Here is a 22416-nt window from a genome sequence, read left to right as displayed (position 1 = left end):
TCAGCCCTGAAACTTAATTTGACGCCTTGGTCGATTCGCAACAGGATTTCCACGGTCCAAATCGAGCTCCAGACTAGCAAGTCCCACTGAATCCTCCGTGCTGGAAATCAAGGCCCGTGATGGTATTCAGCCCAGGTTGCCTGTTGCAACCTCACGTGATATCTCCACGTCTGTGTTGGAACCCGGAGGGTTTGACAATGGCACTGGAACATTGGGGCAATGGATCAATTACACGAAACAATATTGGGTTTATACTGGGTTCTATGCAGCTTCTATCGTTATGCTTATCTCCGTCAAGGGATAACCCAAATGGGATCAAGATTGATCCAAGGGAGCAGTCCAATAAAATAGGAGATAATGTACAGTAGTAGCAACTCCTTTTCTCTACTCTGGATACTCGATCATGTTTTTCAGCTGGCCGAGGTTCTGCGACTTATTACCTGACGCCCCTTGTTTATATCCCATCCCTTCTTGAATCTATTCACAACAAACCTTCTCCTAACTCAATGTTTCCATGATAAATCATCATCCACCGTTCGCCGACTCCATTCCCGGCCATCCAATCCTTATCCACGGTCACCGCCGAGTCCTCGCCACACTGTAAAAATCTCACCCCCGATCCAGCCTCACGTGCTCTCCGATTCGGACTTAGTCAGCCTACCAATTCAGGCCTCCCGTCGGCTTATCCGGATTTCCTGTACCGGACGGGTACCGACATTGGATGCGGGGGTGGCCCGATCGGGGCTTTGTTGGGCGATTCGCCGATTCTAGAGCTGGGCCATCATGATGCGGTTGAGGAATGTTGGATCATGTATTGAAACAGACGGTGAGTTTTTAGTTGATTCAGGGGTCATTCGCTCCGTGATGTGTGTATTGTGATCCATTGTAAACTGATGTGCTAACCAAATATCGCTGACATTCGCTTTTTGTGGTATTCCCAAGATCGCATGATACGCCGTTATCATGATATCAATCCAAAGCCCTCGCTAACATCCAATCATTTCCAAATATCGACTCTCATCCAATGTGTCATGATATGTAAACTGGCATACGGCTTCCCAATAGCTCACTTTTACTCAGCTGTACATCCAACTTATTAAAGTCGTGCAACATTAACCAGCATATCATGCGGAAAATCAGCGTGCACCAAACATCATCATGCGAGACCTCCTGTTCATACAAAGCAGCCTCGAGCCTAGGTCTAGGCTGCTCACTTGCTAACGAATACGCATCACTCACAGCACTACCAGGTCTGCTAGACATGGAGGGACGGCCGTTGGCCATGGGTCCAAGAGGAATGTTCTCCACGCTGGTTTGTAGACGAGGGGCTGGCATGGGGGGAGGCGGCGAGGACGCCCGTTCAATCCCACGCATGCTGGATGCTTGGGTACGACCTGTGCCTGCGCGGCGGAAACCGTACCCTGCAGGGGCACCAACAAGGCTCGTTCTGCGATCTGTTGAACGGGCAGCACGAGGGATAACCTTCTCACGAATAACGTGAAAGTAAACTTCCAAAAACTTGTGCTGCCGCTCATCAGGACTGGCTTCGTGCATGTCCTCGAATCCGATGGGCGCAACTCTAGGCTGTCCATCCTGTCGCGTGTGTGGTGTAGCCGGACTCCATTCAGCGTGCAGAGATTGCGTATCGGACGAACGGTCTTCCCCGTCATTCAGTAGACGTAGAACTTCTTGGATGTGCGATCGCAAAACATCTTGGACCATTTCTCGTCGTTTCTTCTGTACCTCGGACTCATGAACCTTGATGCCCAACTGCTCTGCAAAAGGGGTAACAGTGCCGCTGGGTTCCTTGGCTGTCAAGATCTGATCGCAATCGTCGATGGCTTCGTGGAGTGCCTTGAGGGTACACATCTTCTCGGTTACGCTTTCGTCCTTGTTGAAGGCTAGAATTTGGTCGACATGCTTCTTAATCTTCTCAATAATGACGGGGTTTCGACGGGCTCCGGGCAGTGAAGTCGGAACCAGGTCCTCGTAAGCTTCCATCACTTTGACTAGTGACACCGACTGCTTATCCCAGCGATCTGATGTTGGGTTGGGAATATGGGTGAACATGCTGTTCTTGATGTGAAAAGTACGACTCAGCATACCGAGGATTTCGAAGGAGACTAAAACTATTAGTAAATGTATATCCAGCGAGGCAAAGAAACCCACCAGGAAACAGATGCGATGTATGCTTGCCAGCATCTTGGAAAGCACGGACAGCATTGTTGTTACATCCAATTCGGATAAGAGTCTGAGAAATCTCCTCGCGAGTCGCCAGCTGAAGGAAAGCCAAGTTCTCTGGATCATCTTCAGGAAATCGAAGGCGTCGCTGATCCAAAAGCACGCTGTAAATAGTCGACACATAGCCAAAACAAAGCTCCTTGACCTGGTCAACGGGAATCACTCGATTTGCTTCGAAGCGACTCCTCCCGTAGATACTGAAGGTAAACATTAAACCGAGATCAGTGACCTTTTCGCCAATGACCATAAAACCATTGCCTTCGGCACGATAACGCTCACGCTTGCGGTCGAATTCTTTCCAGTAGATACCCAGAGCCGCCAACATCTCGATGAGATGGCACATCGTCGTCGTTGCGTAGGGGCGTAGGACAGTCGCGGGCATTGTATCCCAGCTTTTACGTTTCCGTTGAAGAGCTACTGTCATAGTATGTGCATCGTATAAGCTAGGAGGGTTGGTAGGAAGATCGTGGTGCTGTGTCTGCGCATTGGGAGGCCCAACTTGTTTATGCATGCCCTCGTATTGGCTCTTCTGCCACTTCTCCGACTCGTGCTCCATACGCTGTACGGCGCTGAGAAGTAATGTCCATGAAGCTCGCTCGTTATCAGCAGTATGGATACGCTCTCGTTTCGTCTTGTTGGCATATTCCTCTCTTGGGTTGATGTCCAGCTCAGACCACGTGTTTTCGAGACTCTTGGGACTTCCATCTAGAAAGTATATCTCTGCTCCGCGAATTGGGCCATGTTGGTTGTCTGGGGGCGAGACGAAAATCACAGGAGCTTCAAACTCGACCTCGAAACGGAGCTCGTCCCAAGAGAAGCGACGGGTTTTGGTGAGTGCCCATTTTCCCATGACTTTCTCATTGCATTGAGCGTATCCTGCGGCAGAGGCGTAGTATTGTTGCATGACCTGCATGAAGGTAGCTGCCAGAGCAACCAAAGACACGAGGAGAGCCACGATGGCCACCACGACTTCGGGGTCGGCTTCAGCCATGGTATTGAGGTTGCGATATTCTCTCGGCCTGTTCGTTCGTTCGTCTCGGTCTAGGATGGCTGGTACCACGTAAGAGAACGGCTAGTCGGAGTTGTAGAGCGCTGGACAATGCAGCAATCAACTATGGGCCGCGCGGGCTCGGAGGCTGAGTTTGACAGAGGTCAACACGACATGAAGTGATCGTCACGCACGGCCATGAACCAATTCCGGCGTATTTAGTCGTTCAAGGCGTCGTCATCGTTACAAAGTGGAAAAAGACTGAAGAAGTGTTGAAAGGAGAACAAACTGGACAAACCCACAGGCGCAGAGCCTGGTTTGAACTTCGCAGTCGCGCAGCTTTCTTAACAAGGACAGGGGATGCCACCCAGGGCTATAGAGTCCAGGGTTCAATTGGGTCAAGTGCTTATTGAGTGGATGCACTGGAAACATTGGGGGCTGTGGCCGCATCGAGGGTCGTTGCAGGCCTCAACTCAGGAGGTCAAGTAATCTTGAAGAAAAGGGTTTGGGTAGCGGGTTTAACATGGAATATCACCACGGATTTATGCATATTTCCTGCGTTTAAAAGTGAAACCTTGAGAAGGGAAGCTCTGATTGGAATTTTACCTTACCAGGTTATGAGTCTAAGATTGAGTTGGGTTGCGGCCCGTCATGACGTTGCGGCTGATAGCCCTAAACTTTAGCGGATTTCGCCCTGAATGGTTGGTTGATTGCGGGGAGCGGGCGCTAAAGTCATCCCGTCCCGGCTCGCATCAACATCTCAGCCTCAATCGGCTGGATTATTGGATGACAATGGGAAGCTGAACGCTTAATGATGACCGATTGATCATGGACTCCAAAAACAATCTTAATGTCATACTTATCTGTTGCGATGGTGCTGATTCTAGCGGATTTAAGTGGAATCCATAAGTACAAATGGTTGTTGGATAACCCCCCCCAAAATTTAAGAGTAAAAGAAGCCCATCCAAATGCTCGCCACGGGACGACAATAGAACTGAAGATATACAGAACGTGTAATATTGTAGCCGACTGTCTATTTTAACACACCTAACTCTACCCCGAGGCAGGTCTCGCAAGCCTGGAAAACCTCCGTCAACAAATATGTATCATGTCGAATTGGAGCCACCCTACAGCTTCTCCTTACGTCCCCAGTTCCTCTCCCCATCCAGTATCAGCGCAACATGATTACTCAATGCCACAACATCGTCCTCCCTATCGAAAACAATAACCTCAGCATCATACCTCCCATCCTTGATAACCTTTGCACTGATCCGTATCCTCAACCACTCCTCACCCTCTTCTGGCAACGCTTTCTTGACATCCAAGCTCATCGAAACCGTGGGCATCCAAAAGATCTTGTCAAATGCAAATCTGTCTTCAGGAACTGGTGCATCCAAGTCTGTTGGTCGGTAGCCCTCGATTATGAGTGCGGGCGCGACGTCAGCGATGTAGCCGAGTGCCCATGTTGTCCAGCGTTCGTTGTTGGACATGCGGAGCCAGAGATCCCATGTTGCTGGTGGTGTTTGTTCGTATTTGGGGGAGTAGAACTCGACGTGTTGCATCATGGGTGCTACATCCATCACAACCATGTGTAAACGCTCCCAATTGGGGTCTTCATCTGTTACGAGCTTGGTCAAGTCGACCGAAGGAGGCGGCGCAGAGAGTTCAAAGCCAGTTGGCAGACTGAGGCCTTGTTCACCATTGAGCAAAGTATTCGTGACATATGCCGCGACCTTCTTTTTAGACTTATTAGATATCCAAGGGCTCTCGGACAAGAGACCTTCTTGATACAGCGTAATATGGAGGGTTGACAACGCCCGGCCTCTTCGAACCTCCTCCACTACAAGCACAGCTGGACCGATATGCGTGGCACTAAGGAAATGCCAATGAGCAGCGAATGTATCAGGTTGCTCGTAGGGTGCAAGATAGATACTCGCCGCGCGCAAGAACGTGGCCGAGATATAGCCTCCATGGGGGACTGTGCTGGTTAGCAATGAGGTGAGCTATTGGACAAGCGCTTACCAGTTCCAACAGCAAATGCTTGATCGAGGTTGACCGTGAATGTAGTCATCTCTTGTTGCGTGACTCGTGAGTTCACTCCTAGGGACGGATAGCCTGACATGTTGTTCTCAATTGTTCTTCGTTTTGTAATGCACCGTGATTGATGGAGGGCTTTTGCTCATGTTCTGAGCCCTGATATGAGCATATGAGCCGAGGATGTAATGGCGACAGGGGTACTGTAAGCAACCAATTGTTGGTTCATGCCAGCCCTCGCAAATCTGTTTCAGGCAGCTGCTTCAATCGCATAACATGCAAGATGTAACATGAGCCGCTGGTCTGGACAAATCATACTGTATCGCCAAATCATACATCTTACAGAAGTCTCCTGGCATGTACTGTCGATATTCATAATCTTCGTCAAGAATCACAGCTATGCTTATGAAGGTCTAGAAACTGTGATGGATCAAAACACAAGACTTAAGTTTGAGTTCATGATTAAATTCACCTCATGCTGCCTTAGATGATGCTAAATCCAATCTCTTCACAATTTAATACATGATATCATGATAACTCGAGTTTTAACTACGATCTTGCAAAGTTCTAATCTATACTGAGGATAGAATTACATATTCTGGCAGTAAACTTCTGTTTGTCAGAGCTTATACACCGGACTCATCGGTAGGCGTATCTTAGACACGGGGCTTCCGCAAAAAACGCACTGGGGATTGCGTCCCCCACTCTCCCCGTACAGTTCGTTGGCACAGTCGGTGCACATCACAGTAACGCATGTTGTATCTGTGCATACAGATTGTAGACTCGAATTTTCCTCCAAACAATGTGCACAGTTCTTGATTTCTTGAGGTAAGATGATGTCCCGGAGCTTCATTTTCAACTCGGTCTGGTTGTGAATAAACTTGCCGTCCAGTTCCAAAGGGGAATTGCTATCAGGCATGACTTCAACCTTGCTGGAGAAATGAGCCAAATCACAGTCCCTTGTTATATGGAATAAAGACTCCCCTTGTAGGGGGGTTTTGATGACATTGTCATCGTTTCTGAGGAAGCATGATATGTTGTGCTTGACCAGGTCACCGACAGTCGTTTCGCGGCTCTTGATAGTAGATACACCCAACACACTGGCACAGCATTGGAAATTGCTCGGATCAACATCTTTGAGGTCAATTTCCTTGGGCCAGATAATTCGGCTGAGGCACTCGGAACATTGCACGGTTGGCGCCGCGCTTCCGCTTTCGCAGTAGAAGCACTCGGGAGGATTCTCTTTGTCATCGTCGTCAACGACGTACTGAGCTTGACAAGAACCGCATTCAGTCCAAAGCACAGGTGTGCTATCGTCATGATCCTCAGGTGCGTCGATGGGATTGCGGCCAGCGGAACAATAGCGGCATATACGGTACGAAGTCATCACTGTGACTGAACGGCGACGATTGCATCTCTGACATATATCCGCGTGAATTACCGCTGCCTCTGTATTGCTTGGACGCCAACCAGTCTTCACAGACAGCTTAACCGTGTGACTCTTCTCAAGCTTCTGGTAATCCACCAGCGTCTGGAAGAGTTTACGGTCTTCACCTCTGAGAATGCTCTCTTGATCGGGTTGAAGCGAACGCCTTTTTTCTAAGACCCGGTCTGCTTCGAGTAAGAGAGACAAATACTCAAATCTCCACGTTTCGGGATTCTCGGTCGTGATCCACTTGTACCGAAATGCCATGAGCTGATGGAGAGCTGCATCCATTAATGGGATTATCCCCCGGCTTGTGGCAAATGCAGCAAGGAGAGAAGCTGGACGATCTGTAAGCTGCGTTCCAGGAACGACAGCATGGAGCAAGTAATTCTAGAATTTGCCCCCGTACTCAGGCATTATTAGCGCAAGAGGGATCCGAGGAGTCAGGCAAGGCCAAGAGTTTGTCATACTGGTAGGCATATCCTTCTCCTGTTGAACGTAATGCATCCGGATCAGAACATTTCCCAGGCGTCCCAGAATATCCATGTCGCACGACTTCCAGATGTTGAGTAGCTGTGCACGAGTAAGGGCTGCATCGTACTGATTTCCCTGTAAATCGATCGTGTCTGGATCTACACATACAAGTGGGAATTGGCGATTTGCAGGAAGAGATGAGATCTCCTCATTGATCTCATGGAAAAAGGTATACGACTCTTCCAACCAAGTCTGTGCTTGCTTCTTGTCTCTTGCATTGGGTATTTGACTAACCTGGGCTCTAAACTTTCCCAAGAGGCTTCTCTTTATGTTGTTGTTGCCAGTTTGGTCGCTACAGACAGCGCGCCAAAGTTGCCCGTAAAAGGGATGGATAGCGATGACTGATACATTGGTGCTGATAATTCGATCAAGCTGTTCCACAATGACGTTTTTGTAGTCTTCATCGCCATCAATATACTTCCTGGCCAAGTTTCTGCTTGTGTATATGCTGAATTGCCCGTTGTCGGTGTTGACACTGTCATATCGGACACGGAGGCAGCTGCGTGGCCCAGCAAGAGTATTGGTTTTCTCGAGGTTGTCAGAGTATCTGCCGCAGGATCTCTCAATATCGGCTTCGGACACTGTATGGGTGGTTAGGTCTCGTTTGAAAGCTACTTTGGAGGATTCTGGTATGTCGATATTTCCATCAGCCCGCATCCAAACGAGGAGCAGGCCTATAGTGAGTCGAGAGATGACTCTGCCACTGTATATCGTAAGATAGAAACTGCCCCCTGTCATGGTAGATAGATAGAGATATGGACTCCAATTACTGATGTTGAAATTGGATCCGAAAGAAAGTACCACAGCTCTCTTGGTATGAAAACTATTGCCCGTGAGAATATGGGCGCCAGTAACCCAATCCCTGAAAAATTGACCTGTTACCTCATACTCCAACAGGAGTTGAAGCTGCTCGAACTTGTAATATCCCGAACTGGTCTCGCTTCGCCCACTGGTATGCTCGAACATGGGAGGAGCATGGGTATAAAGAAGGAGGATAGTCGCGTTCTGACCCGCTCTCATCCTCTGATACGCTTTGGCAAGAGCCGCTTTTGAAGCAGGATTTGACTTGTACTCGGAGTCATCAAGCGTCTAGCTTTAACGAAGTTTAGAATGTCGTCTTGACTTGGAGTGCCGGTGGTGCTAAAAGGAGAGCACCATCCTGACCACTGTATCACGTTATCAGAAGTATAATTACGATAGGCTAGGACTCCAACGCGCTCAAAGCAGTCAGCAAGAGCCACGAAGTTGATGATATCGGGAATGGCTTCTTTCAACGCCGTAACACCGACGCTCCCACCTGTTATGGCATCGAAAACGATCATCAGATCATGGACTCGAGATGGAGTGCTCATGATGGCAGTTACTTATGGGAATAATGTGATGGATGATTGGAAATCGCCTGCAGAAGCTGTGTGATGTTACTTATGACTAGAGGTAGCTCAAAGATAATGGGTGATGTGTAGTTGTTATTGTTGAATGATGAGCTGTTGTGTTGCGTAAGGTGTAGAAGGAGAGGCACCATCAATGTTTTGAGGGCAGCTAGTCGTTATCGAATCGCCCCTTTCCCCGACAAGTACGCCTGCAAGCTCAGATATCGGGCGTGCATAGCTTTTAATGTGTTGCAAAGGCATGGACGCTGGCAAGGCAGGCGGTTAGTTCTTATCTGGAAGGGGCATGACTATAGACCCAGTTAAGGTAAGCCAGAGTGCTATGATACAGGACTCTGGTCGCATTGTTCTCTCTGCATTAGAGCATGGGATTATATTGCGATATATTCTTATACCATGTAATGTGAAAGTCATAACACCCAGTGCGTGCGCAGAATGCGTCGCGCCTCATACTCCAAATGGCATGATGAGGTTTCATTACCGCATCGCAACACCTACAATTCAATGCTGTGAACACCATATTCAACCAATACCAAGAATACTTCTCGCAATTGATGCTGCCTGTTGTCTGTTTTCCGCTTTCGGTGACTTGGGTGATGGTGGCTTCAGCAAGCTTATGCCTGTAAGATGCTTACCTAAGGCATGACGCGGTCCCCTGAACAAGCGAGGGAACGTGATGTCCATGTTTCAAAGGAGGCAGCCTGAGCTCGTCCATCTTTCTCCCTCTTCTTCTATTCATCAATTACATCAAATCACCATCTCAGCCAATAACCGTCAACAACAATGTCTCGATTCTCTCGCTACGACACCGACGAGGAGCGTCTCCCTGAGGGCATGCAGAGAGTAGGCTACGATGCTGACACTCAGGTCTACACGTTCCGCGACGCCGACGGCAGCTACTGGGAGAGCGCGCCAGGCAATGAATACGGCCAGCTCACAAAGGTCGGCGAAGCTCGTCCTGAAGGTCAAGAGACCGAGACCTTCCTCATGACAAGCCAGCAGCAACGCCCTAAGATGTCGTGGTTCACTGAGATGAAGCCTTTTCTCAACTTTCTCATGCTCGTCATCCTATCGCTCGTCCTGCTCTTCTGGTTCCTCGGCTACAAGGGTTCTTCGGCGGACGAGCGTATTCCCATCGCTGACTGTCCGGAGGGCACGGTGGCGTATGCGATTCACAAGGGCGATACATGCTGGGATATTGCGAACAAGAACGGAGTTGGCGTTGATGACTTGAAGAACAAGAATCCGGACCTCGATTGTGAGGCTCTCAAGATTAACGATCGCATATGTGTGCCTGGCAAGAAGAGCGTCGATTGAGCACGTCGTACCATGCGTTGTGGACGGGAGTACAGAGTATCACTGGGTAACTGTTGTAGCCGTCAGGTACGGCAAATGATGCGACTTGTCTAACATTTGAGCTGCGTCAAGTTGAGTCGGAGTGAGCTATGAAGCTGTCTGAACAGAGTTGGTGACGTACAGACTATAGTCTGGGTTAGTGGTGCAGTGGCATCTTCTCTGACGCGTACTGGACATTGCTTGGTGGCAGTTCATAGCAGTGTTATGGCAGTAATATTTCATGCCTGACAGACCGTCAACAAATTCTTGGATGAAGCTGTATCTGATCGCTTGGTGATAAGCATCCGAAACCCAAACTTCTGGGAGCGTATCAATCAGCCTAACGCGTGTCAAGCAGCTAACCAACGTCATCACGGGCCTATCAGCCAACAATCATTGGCCATGGTTCATGGCTGCCATGCACCTGAGCTAGTGCAGCATCTCGGCCGGTGCCAGCAAACTCGAGGGCTTGTCTTGGCTGTCAAGGTTGCATTTATCCGACATCTTCAGCGATGCCTGGAGTAATCAGGCTTCAACAATAACCATCCTATCCCGCCAGAGACGAGTCTAGACAAGGCCGACGAAACAAAAGACAACAACACATCACTCCCACCCACCAAAGGCGGTCAAGATCAAGCATTAACTACATACAACTTCATTCGGCGTCTTCTTAACCCGTCAGGGAAATCATTACCACAAAAAGCCCCGCGCTAAAAGTGGAAGAAACGAGGGGCAACACCAGACCCTGGCTTGCCTGGGCCACCACTGCCAACCAGCGCGTGCACCAGCAAGAGCGGGGCGGCTTGGGAATTTTTTTCTCTTCCATGCTAATTTCGACTCGACTCGAAAGGACCCCAAATAATTTAAAATTTTCGGCGCGGGTCTCGCGACTCTTTTCTTTCCTTCTCTTAACTACTATAAACCTTCGGGTTCTTTTCCTTTTTCCTTCTCTCTTTCTTTTTTTCTTTCTCTGTCGTTCAAGCTTCGACAAAGAAATCATCATGGATAAGGGGAAGCTTGCTCAGCTCCTTGAAGGGAGCCAAGTCCGTAAGTTCTCTCATCTACGTCAACGATAAATAGCCGGCAAGCTCTGCTTTCCCTTGCTGCTACTCGTTGCCTCGCTACACAACCTTCGATACTAACATTTTCTCTCTCTAGCCAACACAGAGCAGGTCAAGGCCGTTACCGCCGAGCTCCAGAAGAACTTCTACACACAACCCGAGTCGCTGCTCGCCCTCGTCGAGATCTCCCTCACACATGGAGACGCCGGTGTTCGACAGCTCGCCTCGGTCCAGGCTCTTCGTCTGATCCCCAAGTTCTGGGAGAAGACCGCCCAGGACCAGCGACAGCTCGCCCGAAACCACCTTCTTGAGGGTGTCCTCAAGGAGTCCTCCGCTGGTGTCCGCCACTCCCTCGCCCGTCTTATCGCCGGCATTGTCAGCGCTGATATGGAGAATGGTGAGGGTGAGGAGTTCCTCAAGCACCTCCTTCCTCTCACCAACAACGACAATGTTGTTGCCCGTGAGGTTGGTTCATTCCTCCTCTACGCCATCCTCGAGGAGGACCCTACCCACTTCGCCGACCACACACATGAGCTTCTCAAGCTCTTCCAGGCCCGCATTGAGGACCCCCAGAGCAAGGAGGTCCGCATCAACATCGTCCGTGCTATTGGTGCCATCCTCATGATCGTTGAGCCTGAGGAGGACCCCGAGTCCCTCAAGGCAATGCAGAACTTTGTTCCCAGCCTGGTCAACATTCTCAAGGCTACCGTCGAGGCTGAGGATGAGGAGAGCTACAAGATCGTTTTCGAGGTCTTCCACTCTTTCATTGCTTACGACTCTTCCCTCCTTGCCCTTCACCTCCGTGACCTCCTTACCTTCATGATTGAGCTTGGTGGCAACGTCAACGCTGAGGAAGACGCCCGATCTCAGGCTCTTGCTTTCCTCATCCAGTGTGTCCGCTACCGACGCATGAAGATTCAGGGCATGAAGGACATGGCCGCTGAGCTCATGGTCAAGGCCATGCACATTGTTACCGAGCTCGACGCCGATGACGACGAGGAGGACATGTCTCCTGCCCGTACCGCCATCAGCCTCATCGACACCTTGTCCAACGAGCTCCCTCCCCGACAGGCTATTGTTCCTCTCCTCGAGCAATTCCCCCACTTCGCTACCAACAACGATCCTAAGTTCCGTATGGCGGCTATGCTCGCTCTCGGTAACGCTGCTGAGGGTGCTCCTGACTTCATCTCTACTCAACTCCAGCCTCTTCTCCCTACCATCATCTCTCTTCTGGAGGACTCCGAGACTCAGGTCCGACATGCCTCTCTTGTTGGTTTGATCCACCTTGCTGAGGAGATGGCCGACGAGATGTCTTCTCACCACGAGCAGATCATTGCTTCCGTCCTCAAGAACCTCGAGGCTGCCTCTCAGGGCGTCTCCGACAAGAAGAACGTCAGCATCATCCGCTGCGCCTGCGGTGCCCTCGATACCTTTGGTGACGGCATTGACACCAAGATCATGGCCCAGTATGGTCCCAATTTGATTGGCCCCATGGTCCGTCTCCTCGACCACGAGGACTTTGGCGTCAAGGCTGCTGCTGCTTCTGCTATTGGTGCCATCGCTTCTTCCATGGAGAAGGGCTTCGAGCCTTACTTCAAGGATGTCATGTCTTCTCTTGGCAAGTTCGTCTCTATCAAGGAGGGTGAGGAGTCTCTCGACCTCCGAAGCTCCACCTGCGACAGCTTGGGCCGCATCGCCATGGCCGTCGGCTCTGAGTCTTTCCAGCCCTATGTCATGGACCTCATGTCCGCTAGCGAGGAGGCTCTCGGCCTTGACAACCCCCGCCTCAAGGAGACCAGTTTCATCCTGTGGTCCAACTTGTCCAAGGTCTACCACGAGCAGTTCGACCACTTCCTTCCCGGTGTCTTCAAGGGTCTTTTCTCTTCTCTCGAGCTCGAGGAGGAGGAGATCGAGCTTCCCGGTGTTGACGCTAGCCAGCTTGGTGACGGTGCCATTGTCGTTGGTGGCAAGCGTGTCAAGGTCAAGGCTCCCGAGACTCAGGACGATATCACCATCGCCACTGGCGGTGACGAGGACTGGGATGATATCGAGGACCTCGAAGATCTCGGTGCTGTGACTGCTGTCGCTCTTGAGCAGGAGATTGCTCTCGACGTCCTCGGTGATGTCATCTCCAACTCTTGCAACAGCTCCAATCTCGAGACCTACGTCGAGCAGACCATCGAGAAGGTTTCTCCCTTCACCGAGCACACATACGAGGGATGCCGAAAGACCGCCATCTCCACCCTCTGGCGCACCTACGCCCGTGTCTTCCAGGTCTGGGAGGAGGGCGCTGGTGTCAAGTGGGAGGCTGGTCTTCCCCCTAAGCACACTCCCCCTACTTCGCTCATCAGCATGGGCCAGGCTCTTGAGAAGGCCACTATGACCATCTGGTCTGACGACAGCGAACGGTTAGTTTACCCCATTGTCATTTCTGTTTCTGCCAATATGATGAATACCTTGCGTTATACCCAGCTCACTCAGACGCAAAATGCGGTTGCTGAGAAAACGTCTAATCTACTTCTGATTCATGGCACTGTTACTTCTTGTTTCTTGCATTCTGGTCTTGAATCATTACTAACAGTCAAATAGTTCCGTCGTTACCGACATCAACCGCAACGTCGCTGCCACCCTCAAGGCTTGCGGTCCTGCTCTTCTTGCTTCCAAGGATGGTCTCCTCCAGGAGATGGTTTCGGTCGTTGGTCTTATCATTACCCGATCTCACCCTTGCCAGCAAGATCTTGGCGACGAGGAGGAGGAGCAAGAGGTTGATGCCGGTTCTTCCGAGTACGACTGGCTCGTCATTGACACTGCTCTTGACGTCGTTGTCGGCCTGGCTGCTGCTCTCGGCAACAACTTCGGTGAGCTCTGGAAGATCTTCGAGAAGCCTATTCTCCGACTTGCCAGCTCCAGCGAGGACCTTCACCGATCCACCGCTGTTGGCACCATCGCTGAGATTACCAAGTACACTGGCGAGGCCATCACTCCCTTCACTGAGTCTCTTGGCCAAGCTCTTGTCCGCCGCCTCACAGACCCTGACCCTCTGGCCAAGTCTAACGCTGCTTACGCCATTGGTCTCGTTGTCCTCAACTCTGCCGACACCGGCAAGACTTTCCCCATGTACCCTCTTCTTTGGGAGAAGCTCGAGCCTCTCCTGACTGTCAACGAGATGCGCATGACCGACAACGTTGCCGGTGCAGTTTCTCGTATGATGACCAAGAACCCCAACAACGAATTCGTTGCTCAGGCTCTTCCCGCCGTTGTCAATGTCCTTCCCCTCCAGGAGGACTACGAGGAGAACGCTCCTATCTACGACAACATCTTCAAGCTCTACCAGCAGTCCAACCCCACTGTTGAGCAGCTTACTCCCCAGCTTATCAACGTGTTCGAGAAGGTCCTCAGCCCCCCTGAGGAGCAGCTTGAGCCTGAGACTCGGGAGATTCTCCAGCACACCGTCCAGAACCTGTACAAGGCTAAGCCTGACCTCCTGGCCAACAACCCCGGCCTGCTCAAGCTTGCTGGTATTCAGTAAACGGACAAACATCACGACTTGACGAATTTTCGGTTTGGTGGATTACATAAAAGTGACGAACTGCGATATGATTTGATGAAGAAAAAGCACGCACTAGACTACGATGCGTTGATAGAGTATAACGTAGTAGCACCATGCAAAGCAGCTGCATGGGTATAAAAGGGCATGGGATGGGAAAAGGAAAATTAGGGATGGCAAGCGCTGGGATTTCACGATGAAGCTTTAATGGCTTCGAGGATAGAGGACTTTTGATACCTAGGATTAGAAAGATACCTTTCCATATGGACATTTGTTTCCTTCGTACTGCTTCATAAGTGCACCAGCGCATGCATGTTTGATAAGATGATAACAGAATTGTTATCTTAAAACTTGATCATATAATTCGAAAGTATAACGCCATAGAATGCTACAGAATAATGCAATCACCAAATCCTCTTGGCAACCATCTCATACCTCATCACCTTCTCAAAATCATCCTTCTTCTTTTCCGTCTTCTCAACCCTCTTCCCCGGTCCTTTACCACCCTTCAACCCCTCGTTCCTATCAGCATGAATCCATCGCTGTCTCTCTTCTCCAACCTCAACTTGGCCAAAACCGCCAACCCGTCGTCCACCGGGTGTATCAAAAGATTCAGGAGCACGGCCCTGCTGTTCTGCACGTTTCATCTTTGCATATCTGTTACGGGAGTATTTGAGAAGGACCATGCCTAGAAGGAGTTTGAGAATGAGTAGGACGAGGAAGGCGATGAAGAAGACGACGACCATGGTTACGGCGGCGATGAAGTCGTCGGATGTCCAGGAGTACCATGGGCGGGAGTTTAGGGGTGAGCCGTAGGGATAGCCGTATGTTGCGCGGCCGAGAGAGTCGCGGATAAGAGAGTCGAAGCGGTTGAGGGCGGCTATCATAGCGGGTGATGAGGGTGTGGCCGATTCTTCGGAAAGGGATGTTTGTGTTGATTGGGGGATAGGCATCGGCATAGGCATGGGGAGATGTGTGGATAGAAGCATGTGGTAGGTTTGGATGGAGGCGCGAATAAAGAGACAAGATAGGGGTATGACAGCGAGACCAAGACGCTTGGTCAGAGAGGGAGTCATGAAAGCCTACGGACGTTAGTTGTAACACGAGAAGGGATGAGGACGACTTACGTTGGTATAGTAATCTTTACACAAGATATCAAGGATACGGCTGTAGAAAGCTGGCTTGATGTTGTTAAACTTCGTCACATAGGCGTGTTTAATTGTATCGACAAGCATCTCACTACCAATGACAATGAAGAAAGGGGAGAGAACTTCGCCTGACATGAGCCACGAGGGTAGTACAGTAAAGCTGTGTGGTAGGATAGAGGGGCTATGATGGGGTACAGATGTCTCATCATATGACTCCGAGCCAGCACCGGGGACGCTGAGGCCGCCAACCTCGACGACGTTACGCATCCCGATGATGAACAGCATGATCCAAAGCTGGAAACGCTCGACAATGTCGGCGCAGGTGAGCTGGAAGAGATTGTCTTTCTCGAAGCGCTTGAAGACAGTTGACTTGATCTCAACGAATTGGTTCGAGAGAAGAAGAGTCAACAGGGCGTTGGAGTAAGAATTTACGGCAACATTGAGGGTGATGACCTGATAGTACAGTGCAATCGAGTGAAGACAGCAGTATACAAGAGCAAGCATAAACATGCCCAGCGGAAGAAGGACTTTGGAACGACCAGACGCATTACGTGAGAGCGTTTCCGTGCTGAAGAGACACTCCAGAATATCCTGTCCCAGAGCTGAAAGAAGTCGATCGCCGACTTCAAGAATGTTGTATATGACGTAGAGTTTGATGGCGGATTGAGCTCGAATGAAGTGATACATACGACTCGCGTCAAGAGTCATCAAGGCCATGGAACTGCATATTATGACAGCGCCTTGGAGAAGATCAGCTTTGTGAAAGGCCGAGAGATTTGAAGGCATGGACTTCGTCCTCCTATGACGAAATGCTCCAGACTTGGGTTGATATCGAGACTGCAAAGGCTTGAAGTGTCCGTTTCCATTCCCGTTTCCGTTTGCCTTGAGATCATGACTCCCGTTTCCATCGTTCGAACGACCTCGAGGACGACTTTCACTGCGTGATCTTCCTTCATCAGAGGTCTCATCGGCTCGCGAGGTCCTACCTCTTCGCCAAAGCCGTCCAAGACCATACCACACGAAGCCGAGGAGCCATCGAACTTCTTTAAGGATGACATAGCCCCACCAACGAACTAGCATGCTGACAGCCTGGATAAAGCGCATAGGAAGAATGGTGAAGTTCCAAAGCCAAGCATCGAGACATGCTAGAGCTCCAAAGTTAAGCGTCATTTCGAGATGGGGCGGTAGGAGGATCACATTCTTAAGACGCTCGAATTTGACGGCATTGGATTCGTAGGGAATATCGTAAGCGTGGGACTGGTGGATGTATAACGGACTAGGTCTTTGAGCTGCCAATTCCAGCTGTAGATGTGTAGGTAACGACATGGGCGGAAGAGGAATGATCGGTGGAATCGGTGATGGTGGTCGCAGTCCTGAAGAGTCCGTTTGAAGAGGTATAGCTGTTGCAGGTGTCGACCGGGCGCTGAGAACTGGAGATGTTCCACCAGCACCATCGAGGTTGAGATGTAAAGACGTAGGTCGTCCAGTTGAGTTGAAGGAAGAGTACCGTCTCGGTGAAGACGTCCCACTCGAATCACTGCCTAATACTCGACTCGTAGGGGGCGTGGATAGAGTTCTCGCTCCAGGCGATGGGCGTCGGTGAATGTCCATCTGAATATCTCTCGCAGTCCGCAGAGCAGAAGTCAGGCCAGTGCGAGCTTCTACGGCGACACCATTTTGCTGCGCTGGGGGAGTCGCATCATCGAGGCGCATCGTAGGCTGTCGTATAGCCTCGCGCTGATCGAGAAGATGTGATGCAGATTCTTGGTCAATTGACCTCCGTTCTGGCGCGGGGGCCACAGGTAACGACTCAGGAGAGTTTGTGAGGCGCTGCATCTCAGTCGCGGAGAGACGTCGAACATTAGGGTTCGTGGTATTGCTTATCGTACTGCTGCGACTGGCCCTTCCAGAGGGTACTGCAGTGCTGTCATCCTGGTCCTTGTCTTTGTCTAGAGTCTCCTCCGCGGGCTCTTGTTCTTGATCCCCGTCATCCTCGACCGCTGGTTCGGAAATAGAAGAGTTGGACTCGACGCGACGCACGCTGCTACTTCTGCGGGAACCTTCTTCAGAAGAGTGGTCTTCGTCGGAGGGGATCGTGGGGATTTTGTCGTTTGTTGTGTCGGCGCATGATGGAGGAGGAGTTGAGGACGGTGATAGAAGCGGTGGGAGGTGATGAGAATTGATGGAATCGACGGAGGCGGCCATCACCAAGGCTGAGACTCTCGAAGCATGGCTTTTTTCCCTCTAGTAATGGGGTTTTCGTAACGAAGGTCAATCAGTTGGAGGTTGTCGCGTGTGGTGAAAGATGAGACGTTGCAGTGGAAAATGGATTGTCAGCATTGAATCACCATGAGACAAGACGCAACTGAACTGGACTGGAGTGAACCGGTTCACTCGACAGTGGGTGCGCCACAGTGGAGTCGGCACCGAAGGTTCCCCTGAGCGGGAGAGCGTGCTCTGAAGGCACTGAAACTTTGGGGCAGTGGGGGTCTATGCAGGGGTTGTGTCAGTGGCTTGAGATGAGAATGGATCCGTGGATCTGGATACCGTGGCGGGAAGAGCATCGCGAATCTGACTTGGTGAAAGCCAAGACGGGTATAACAAATAGTAATTGTAGAACTAATATTGACCAAAACTCCATGCCTCGTGATGTATCTAGCTTTTCCTGCAATGCCCAGCACTCCCTCTTGTTTAGCGTGTGCAGGTTCTAGATCCTCTGCCGTCATGAGGTTTCGCTTCAGTCCAAGACAAGGTTTCACTGAGCATGTCATACAACCATTTACATTCTTGAACCTCTATTAAGTATCTTTATACATCATTAACTCATCTACCTGACTCTAAATAAGGTACTCATCAAACCACTGCACGGCCTGGAAGAAAGCCTGCTCCTTGGCAAACTTCTTCTTCTTGTCCTTCAGATCAGCGCGCACAGCAAAACCATGCTCGACGTGAGAGAACAGGTTGATCTGGAAAGGCTTGCCAGTCTCGATCAGAATCTCCTCGGATCGGTGACGCTTTTCGGCGGGGAAGATGCTGTCGGTTTGAGCAGCGGCAATGGAGAGGGGACCGGTGATGGCCTTGAGCTCTTCTTCCTCGACGAACGAGGGGTGAGCGACGTAACCGACGTCGATGCCCGCGCTGTAGTTGCGAATAACGTACTGAGACTGTTAGCGATGTGCTTTTAAGTTGAGGTAAACAGCCGTACCTTGGCGCCGAAGCAGTATCCGACAGCTCCAATCTTAGTAGCACCCTGCTCCTTGAGCGTCTTGATAGACTCAGCGATAATAGGATCGATCTGAGCGGGGGTGTGGGGGTTATCGCCTTTGGCACCCTTTGTGATCCAGCTCATGATATCAAGACCCTCAGGCATAGGCAGAGGCATAACATCGCCGTTGAAAATGTCGGGAATGATGGTGGTGTAGCCGTTGGCGGCGAATTGATCAGCCATCAACTTGCTGTTGGTCCAGATTCCGAAGATATCGGCAATGTAGACAATTCCGGTACCCTTATGCGCCTTGTCCGCGGGAGCTGTCGCGATGTAGGCGTCAAGACCGCTATCGAGCTTGATCATCTTGCCGGTGGGCTCGCCTCTGCAAAGGAAGCATTAGATATAAATTGCGCGAACACCATTTTCGGGGTAGACTTACTCATGGCGAACACCCTCGGTGCAGCACTTAGCAGGTTGGTTAGAAGCCATTGTGATAGTAGTTTTCCGTTTCTCTGCAGAATTGTAGAATGGAGGGGAAATTTCTCGGAGGTTACTTGGCCGAGTTTATATCCTCTTTCCAAGCGGACCCAGGCCCTTCTGAGTGACGCAATTAATCGAGGCCGAGATGCCGTGTTACCCCACAAGCAATGGCCATTCCGTGAACTATTCCCGTGTGCTTTCTAAGCAACCTCTCTGTGCTAACTGGTGAAAGGTGGGATATCTGGGTCTGGGAGAGGAGTCTGCTTGTGGATGGTTTTGAAGCTATCCCCATTGGGCTTCATTTTTCGCTTTTAGACTTTTAGCTCCGACGGGATATACGGATATGGACATTGGGCCAAATGCCGAATTACGAAACTATTCCACGGCATAGCATTTTGACTTTTGGGGAAGTCGGTGTATGTGGGATGTGGTGAATGTCATTCATTATTCGTATAGATGGTATCATTATGTGCTCCAGGAATGCAAGTAGTTGTATAGTACACAGCGACAATCTCATCACTTTTGCCGAATGCCCTTGGGTTTTCTCTTCTTGAACACCACAGTCTGTACACCCGACTCAGCCTCCTCTGGCTCTGGCTTTATCAGAGGTTCAGCAGGTGCCTCCGTCTTGACTTCTGTCGCATCTTCCGTCTTTACGGTTGTGTCCGGCGTCGCATCGTCCTCCTTCTTAACATCCGTCGTATCCTCTGTTTCCTCCTTCATAGCCCTGGGCGTAAACGTCGATCCGCTTAGTAGCGCATCGAGTTCCTGATCTTCTTGTTGTGGCATAACTTTTGAGTCTCGTCCCCATCGCCTGGGCTTCTTGAACAGTCCGCGCACAGCTTCCTCCTCTTCCTTCTCATCCTCCGTCGCTTCGCGCTTCCGTACACCATTGGCTCTAGCTTCTACCTTTGCTTCTTCATCTTCTTCTGTCTTCGTCTCGATAATTCTTGTATTCGTAACCGTCCACTCTCCAGGCATGGCCATCTCAGGTCGAAAGTCACTCGGCATCGCCACGCCCATGGCAGCAAGCTGTTCTCTCTGTTTCTTCAAAGACGCTTCTGTCGGTGCGCTCTGTTGCGCGCGCGGCGCAGGTCTTGACGATGGGCCTGCCGCTGCAGATGAGGCTCCGACAACTCCATTGAGACGTTCGACTTCCCGCTTGGCGCGGTCTTTTTCGCGTTCTTCTCGCTCGTGGTTGCGGTGCAGGTCGCGGAGGAAGCGTTTCAGCGCGCCTTGATGTTTGGCAGTAGATTCATGGTTTTGGCGCTCGAGTTTTGTGTCGCGAACATAGGTCTCGCAATGCTTGCACCAGTATTTGGGCGTGGATTTCCAGTATTCTGACATTTTGGGTGGTGATGTTGAAAGAAGGTTGCCTGAATGTTTCTAGAATTAGTGGCTTGGGATCAAGGTGCTTATCCTGAGCTGCAAGACTAATGCACGGGCCATGAGAGCGCTCCAGGGTAGGCAAACTTCTTACATGTGAGGATGCCGATTAGAGCTGATGAAGAAGCCAAGGCAGTGTACATTTCGCGTTAACTCTAGTCAAAACTAGTATCAAAACTTATTTTCTATTTCTTTCTATATGGTGTTCTCGAGTTATGATTGTCGTTGTCATTCTTGCTGCCACTGACGCGCTTCTGAGCAGTTATCGTGTTTGTAAGACGTAGCAGATCGGCAGTGTAATGACAAAATATTAAACAGCTAAGAACCGTTTGCATGTTTTATGCTTCGAATAAGAGAAGTCAAACATAATCTTACATTGCATGAGACCCTTGTAACTAATAAGGGGCGATATCCATTCCTATGGAAATGATCTGTTAATCCCAGAGGTTAGAAGGAAGCGCTTCCTGCATGGCGATCTTTGATGTTTGTGTTTAGCGCGATGACATACGTTGCGTCAATATAGACACTGCAGTGTACCGAATATTGTTGGAACAAGAGTCGAGTGATCAATATTGATTGCTCGAAGCTATCCTTCTTGGGCAAGTCAGAACCAGCTCAAGCCGACAAGGACCCTGCATCTTTTCTCCGAATGGGCTAAGATACGCGAACGAATGATCCAAGCGGTTTCACGTTTCGCTTCGACAATCTGATGATCTAGATCCCATCTCAAACCGAAGATACCCTATCTGTAATAGTATAATAATAAATATCTTGACCAAACAAGCATAAGCTTCATCACCTCCCTCAGTCGGAGAATATCGCAATGCTGCCGTGCTCTGAAAAAGCGTTAGCCCAGCCGCCGTGTCCCTTGCATCATCCCTGGATCCCAACATCCATCAGTGGAGCATCGTTCAACGTTCAATACGATGTCGTACGTATTGTAAATAACGCAAAACTCAGTTCATTACAATTTGCTTGGCGCTTACAGCGTTGGCCGCCAATAAGCGCATCCTAGACGCATTGCCTATTCTGGGTCTCGAGTAAGCGATGATTCGGCGGTGGCGGTCTTTGGGAGACTTTTTTTTTTCTCTGGGTGAGAATGAGGCAAAGATGGCGAGAAACTTGGCGGTCGCTCTGCCGTTGAGCCGCAAGCTTGGGATGCTGGGCGGTTTTGAACTTCATGTCATGGCGGGTGAATGAAACAAGGGATTGTGCGAAAAGACCCTGGATTCGTGAGGTGCCATAGCGCATGAGGATACAAACTTTCCTTTTCCTTGATGATCTGAACCATGCAAACTTGCTTCCATCAACAATGTTCGTCATATCACATCTCACTTCAAGCTCAGCCTCCAACCTTGCAATCCATTATGTAAATGAGTCCCTTAAACCGGGTTGCTTCTGATTGTCCATTGGATTCTCTTCACACAAGATCGGGGGCCATCCCTATAGCGAGGTCGTCGGGTCCAGCTGCCGATTCTGGTCTTTGACAGCGGAATGTCTGTGTAAACCGCACCATATTTCTTCTTGTATCCACAAAATCCACTGTCAGACTCTCTAACGAATCATGTACTGCTTGTCTTTGCTTGTTTCTACAGGGTATCGAGAAAACTCTGCAGAGTTTCTCAGCCGAGGATCCACTG

The 22416-nt window shown here is 50.2% G+C and overlaps 9 protein-coding genes across 9 annotated transcripts; 2 read left to right on the top strand and 7 right to left on the bottom strand.

The window, feature by feature from the left end:
* Window positions 1-215: 215 nt before the first annotated feature.
* FOIG_15198 (uncharacterized protein) lies at window positions 216-3607 on the bottom strand. The gene is made up of 2 exons (XM_031216527.1): window positions 2170-3607; window positions 216-2123 (listed from the first exon to the last, which is right to left on the bottom strand). Exons 1-2 carry the CDS (start codon window positions 3230-3232, stop codon window positions 1030-1032), a joined length of 2157 nt encoding a protein of 718 aa, XP_031053752.1. The 5' UTR covers window positions 3233-3607; the 3' UTR covers window positions 216-1029.
* Window positions 3608-4356: 749 nt separating this feature from the next.
* FOIG_15197 (uncharacterized protein) lies at window positions 4357-6980 on the bottom strand (the record flags this gene model as incomplete). Its single annotated transcript, XM_031216526.1, has 2 exons — window positions 4357-5207; window positions 5903-6980. The coding sequence occupies 2 exons, from the start codon at window positions 6978-6980 to the stop codon at window positions 4357-4359; spliced, it is 1929 nt and encodes a 642-aa protein (XP_031053751.1).
* A 99-nt stretch (window positions 6981-7079) lies between these two features.
* On the bottom strand, window positions 7080-8243 carry FOIG_15196 (uncharacterized protein; the record flags this gene model as incomplete). Its single annotated transcript, XM_031216525.1, has 1 exon — window positions 7080-8243. The coding sequence occupies one exon, from the start codon at window positions 8241-8243 to the stop codon at window positions 7080-7082; it is 1164 nt and encodes a 387-aa protein (XP_031053750.1).
* A 1151-nt stretch (window positions 8244-9394) lies between these two features.
* On the top strand, window positions 9395-9928 carry FOIG_15195 (uncharacterized protein; the record flags this gene model as incomplete). Its single annotated transcript, XM_031216524.1, has 1 exon — window positions 9395-9928. The coding sequence occupies one exon, from the start codon at window positions 9395-9397 to the stop codon at window positions 9926-9928; it is 534 nt and encodes a 177-aa protein (XP_031053749.1).
* An 842-nt stretch (window positions 9929-10770) lies between these two features.
* FOIG_15194 (uncharacterized protein) lies at window positions 10771-14536 on the top strand (the record flags this gene model as incomplete). Its single annotated transcript, XM_031216523.1, has 3 exons — window positions 10771-10993; window positions 11105-13415; window positions 13597-14536. 3 exons carry the CDS (start codon window positions 10771-10773, stop codon window positions 14534-14536), a joined length of 3474 nt encoding a protein of 1157 aa, XP_031053748.1.
* A 273-nt stretch (window positions 14537-14809) lies between these two features.
* On the bottom strand, window positions 14810-18061 carry FOIG_15193 (uncharacterized protein). The gene is made up of 2 exons (XM_031216522.1): window positions 15682-18061; window positions 14810-15636 (listed from the first exon to the last, which is right to left on the bottom strand). The coding sequence occupies exons 1-2, from the start codon at window positions 17905-17907 to the stop codon at window positions 14959-14961; spliced, it is 2904 nt and encodes a 967-aa protein (XP_031053747.1). The 5' UTR covers window positions 17908-18061; the 3' UTR covers window positions 14810-14958.
* Window positions 18062-18294: 233 nt separating this feature from the next.
* FOIG_15192 (uncharacterized protein) lies at window positions 18295-19646 on the bottom strand. Its single transcript, XM_031216521.1, has 3 exons — window positions 19350-19646; window positions 18908-19292; window positions 18295-18860 (listed from the first exon to the last, which is right to left on the bottom strand). The coding sequence occupies exons 1-3, from the start codon at window positions 19397-19399 to the stop codon at window positions 18540-18542; spliced, it is 756 nt and encodes a 251-aa protein (XP_031053746.1). The 5' UTR covers window positions 19400-19646; the 3' UTR covers window positions 18295-18539.
* Window positions 19647-19708: 62 nt separating this feature from the next.
* On the bottom strand, window positions 19709-20831 carry FOIG_15191 (uncharacterized protein). The gene has a single exon (XM_031216520.1). The coding sequence runs from the start codon at window positions 20735-20737 to the stop codon at window positions 19907-19909; it is 831 nt and encodes a 276-aa protein (XP_031053745.1). The 5' UTR covers window positions 20738-20831; the 3' UTR covers window positions 19709-19906.
* A 406-nt stretch (window positions 20832-21237) lies between these two features.
* On the bottom strand, window positions 21238-22394 carry FOIG_15190 (uncharacterized protein). The gene is made up of 2 exons (XM_031216519.1): window positions 21668-22394; window positions 21238-21612 (listed from the first exon to the last, which is right to left on the bottom strand). The coding sequence occupies exon 1, from the start codon at window positions 22097-22099 to the stop codon at window positions 21788-21790; it is 312 nt and encodes a 103-aa protein (XP_031053744.1). The 5' UTR covers window positions 22100-22394; the 3' UTR covers window positions 21238-21612; window positions 21668-21787.
* Window positions 22395-22416: the final 22 nt, after the last annotated feature.

Source organism: Fusarium odoratissimum (genome assembly GCF_000260195.1).
Source record: "Fusarium odoratissimum NRRL 54006 unplaced genomic scaffold supercont1.48, whole genome shotgun sequence".
Lineage (NCBI taxonomy): Eukaryota > Fungi > Ascomycota > Sordariomycetes > Hypocreales > Nectriaceae > Fusarium > Fusarium odoratissimum.
Note: the sequence above shows the minus strand (reverse complement) of the source record. Positions and strands in the feature narration are given on the sequence as shown.

Bases quoted from the DNA above. Each gene is read 5' to 3' on its own strand.
- FOIG_15192 (XM_031216521.1), bottom strand. From the start codon at position 19,399: ATGGCTTCTAACCAACCTGCTAAGTGCTGCACCGAGGGTGTTCGCCAT. The intron at 19,293-19,349 runs GTAAGTCTACCC...CTTCCTTTGCAG, and splicing joins ACCGAGGGTGTTCGCCATGA to AGGCGAGCCCACCGGCAAGA. The intron at 18,861-18,907 runs GTACGGCTGTTT...TAACAGTCTCAG, and splicing joins GATACTGCTTCGGCGCCAAG to TACGTTATTCGCAACTACAG.
- FOIG_15198 (XM_031216527.1), bottom strand. From the start codon at position 3,232: ATGGCTGAAGCCGACCCCGAAGTCGTGGTGGCCATCGTGGCTCTCCTC. The intron at 2,124-2,169 runs GTGGGTTTCTTT...TAATAGTTTTAG, and splicing joins TACATCGCATCTGTTTCCTG to TCTCCTTCGAAATCCTCGGT.
- FOIG_15193 (XM_031216522.1), bottom strand. From the start codon at position 17,907: ATGGCCGCCTCCGTCGATTCCATCAATTCTCATCACCTCCCACCGCTT. The intron at 15,637-15,681 runs GTAAGTCGTCCT...TAACGTCCGTAG, and splicing joins GTAAAGATTACTATACCAAC to GCTTTCATGACTCCCTCTCT.
- FOIG_15190 (XM_031216519.1), bottom strand. From the start codon at position 22,099: ATGACGAACATTGTTGATGGAAGCAAGTTTGCATGGTTCAGATCATCA.
- FOIG_15191 (XM_031216520.1), bottom strand. From the start codon at position 20,737: ATGTCAGAATACTGGAAATCCACGCCCAAATACTGGTGCAAGCATTGC.